Raw genomic sequence first — 739 nt, 5'->3', positions numbered from 1 at the left:
GACCATAATCAAGTACCATTCTTGGTTCTCTGTGAACAGATCTACTCAATAGTTTGCCATGGCCTTCTTGGAATGTCACTGGATATCATTTCCTCCTTTTGTTGTGAGTTTATGTACTTTTGACAGATGTAGCATGTAGAAACCATCTTCTCTATGTCTTTGTACATACCTACCCAATATACAACTGACTTGGCTCGGAGTTTGCATTTTTTCATTCCCAGATGCCCTTGGTGGATCTTGTCAAGAATTTCTTTTTGCATTGACTTGGGTATAATTATTCGGGATCCAGCCATCAGGATTCCATTCTCCACTGATATGTCATCATGGATGGCCCAATATTCACGAATGAGGGACTGCACCTGATGTCTCTTTTCTGGCCACCCCTGAATCACCATCTGAGTAAGAAGCTGGAGTTCTTCATCTTTGCTGGTCTCCTCTTTGATTTGTTCCAGCTTTGTGTTTGTTATATTTACAATGTGGTAGACCTTTACACTTAGTCCTTCCATCTCCTGTTTATCATGTGAGTATAGTCTGGAAAGAACATCTGCCAATATCAGGTCCTTTTCCTGGCTTGTATCTGATATTGTAGTCGTATTTTTGGAGCTTCAACAGTAGCCTTTGTAGTCTGGCTGGTGATTTTGTGAGGTTTTTGATAGGCATATCTCTGTCAATCTTGCTTGGAGCTCCCTTCACTTCACCGTTGATTGACACAATATTAAGCTTTTGACAAGTATCAAGT

The 739-nt window shown here is 40.6% G+C and overlaps 1 protein-coding gene across 1 annotated transcript in view; it reads right to left on the bottom strand.

The window, feature by feature from the left end:
• LOC106882060 (uncharacterized protein K02A2.6) overlaps positions 1 to 506 on the bottom strand; it is a 6,207-nt gene extending 5,701 nt beyond the window's left edge. The window contains exon 1 of the mRNA XM_014932620.1: positions 174 to 506. Coding sequence (XP_014788106.1) covers positions 174 to 506 — 333 coding nt within the window. The remainder of the gene's footprint in view (positions 1 to 173) is intronic.
• Between the last annotated feature and the right edge of the window lie 233 nt (positions 507 to 739).

The sequence above is a fragment of the Octopus bimaculoides genome, chromosome 6 (assembly GCF_001194135.2).
Source record: "Octopus bimaculoides isolate UCB-OBI-ISO-001 chromosome 6, ASM119413v2, whole genome shotgun sequence".
Lineage (NCBI taxonomy): Eukaryota > Metazoa > Mollusca > Cephalopoda > Octopoda > Octopodidae > Octopus > Octopus bimaculoides.
This window is presented reverse-complemented; position numbering and strand designations above follow the sequence as displayed.